The following is a 2071-nucleotide window of genomic DNA, read 5'->3' as shown; positions in this document are numbered from 1 at the left end:
AAAAAAAAAAAACGATAATTGAGAAATTTAATTTTTTTTTCTTTTGGATATAGCAGAGATATTCCTGTTATATGGAGTGTAAAGTTTCGAGAATAGTAAATCGAAACAAGCAATAAATGGATAGTACAAAAGTAATACAGGATAATTAACTTGATAATTTTATCTTTTTCATAAAAATTCAACTTTATATTTTATCATAATTCTAAGATATTTTATATTTACATGAATAATTTTTTTAATACATTGAAATTGAATGGATTAATTTTGTTAATTATAAATTTTTTAAGAAATTTTCTATTGAGAATTGAAAATTTGTAATTAAGATAAATAAAAAGTTCAAATTTGATTAATAATTTTCTTTTCAATTATCAAATAGGAACGATATTATTTGAAATTTGATGAAAGAAAAAAAAAGAAAGAAAAAATTGTAATTTGTAATTTGTTAAAAAAATAAAAATCGTAATCGTTTCTTCAAAAAAAAAAAAAAAGAAAGCTGTAATTGTAATTGTTAAAGGATGAATATAATTAAACTAATTAAGGAATAATTTAACAAATGAATGATTCAAAAAAAAAAACGAACCTGATTTGATTATTTGATAAATCAAGATAACGAAGTTTAAATAAACGTCCCAATGCAAGTGGTACTTCAATTAGCAAATTTTTGCCAAGATTTAATTCCTGTAGTTGTGATGTTACTTCAAATGTATCCATATCTATTTGATAGATTGAATTATTGAATAAATTTAGATGGGTTAGACTTGTAAGACCTTGCAAATTTTCTTCCTCAATTTCTGCTATCCGATTGGAGCTAAGATCGAGCTGAAATTTAATTAATTAGTTCTCATTAAATTAATTTCTTAATTGTTTTTTTTCTTAAAAATCTCTTTTTATATTATTTAAGATATTATTTCTATGGTATCCATCATAACAGTGAATTCTTTGATTAAATTTAAAAGAATTAGTTGAAGATAATTTTTCAAGCTAATTACAACATTTGTCTCATTTATCCATCACTTATCCAATTAAATTATCAATCAATTATCTATATTCAAGCTCCATTTGGTGAAATTTCATCATTTCCAAACTTCACATTTGCATATTTCAAGTCTTTTTAACAATTCATTTTCTTTTTTTTTTTTTTTTTGTGGTCGTTCCTCGTTCTTTTTTTTTTCCTCACTTATCATGCTTTTTAATAGTAAAACAAATAATTTTATCAAATTAATTTTGCAAAAATTTTAAATAATCAAAAGATTTCTTTTTTTTAGATTTGTTACTTTATTTTATTTTTTTTTTTGTTTTTGTTAAATATATTTGCAAATTTTTAAAATCATTTTTCTGGCAATTGTTTTTGGATAATTTTATGAATGAAAATTTCTTTTCATTTCATTTTTCAACATCATAACGAAATTTTGAAAATTGTTGTATAATTTTAAATTTTTTCATTTTAAAATGCTCCATTTAAATTCTTTTTTCTTTTTTCGTTGATTGATTTGAAAAGGAATGGACAATGGACGAAATGAAAATGAATGAATAGTAAATAATATGTGAATGAATGAATGATTGATCTATAAATTAGTAAAAATCTAGAGAGTGATGAAAGTAATGAACAATAACAAATCATACAAAATATACATATATGAAGAGGAGAAAGTTTGATTAAATAGTCATCATCTTGTGTCATCATTCAAATATGATCTATGCTATACTAAATTTACTAATGTCCGATTGAAGGATGACCTTGGATAGAAGTGTATTATATTATAAATTGAACAAATATACATTCTTTTACATATTGTTATTTATTATTTATATTGTTGTTGACAGTAATTTATATAATTTGTATTAAATGTATCATTTGAAAGGAGAAATTTGATTGTGAATAAAAAAGTATTATGACAAAATCATTTCCAAAATATCAAATATCCAATGAATATGATTAATTTCATTACTTACATATCCACTGATATTTGATTAAATTTTATTTCGGCCAGAAATTTCTTCAACAATTCCAATTTTAATTGTGATATTTCAATGAATTCAATTCAATTTCTGGTGTCTGTTTGTGTGTGTA

The 2071-nt window shown here is 21.6% G+C and overlaps 1 protein-coding gene across 1 annotated transcript; it reads right to left on the bottom strand.

Annotated features, from left to right (window-relative positions):
- Positions 1 to 580: 580 nt before the first annotated feature.
- On the bottom strand, positions 581 to 1184 carry LOAG_14981 (hypothetical protein; the record flags this gene model as incomplete). Its single annotated transcript, XM_003150474.1, has 2 exons — positions 581 to 819; positions 1086 to 1184. Coding segments are annotated over 2 exons (336 nt in total), but the record flags the coding sequence as incomplete, so codon positions are not given.
- Between the last annotated feature and the right edge of the window lie 887 nt (positions 1185 to 2071).

Source organism: Loa loa, assembly GCF_000183805.2.
Source record: "Loa loa unplaced genomic scaffold supercont3.72, whole genome shotgun sequence".
NCBI lineage: Eukaryota > Metazoa > Nematoda > Chromadorea > Rhabditida > Onchocercidae > Loa > Loa loa.
Note: the sequence above shows the minus strand (reverse complement) of the source record. Positions and strands in the feature narration are given on the sequence as shown.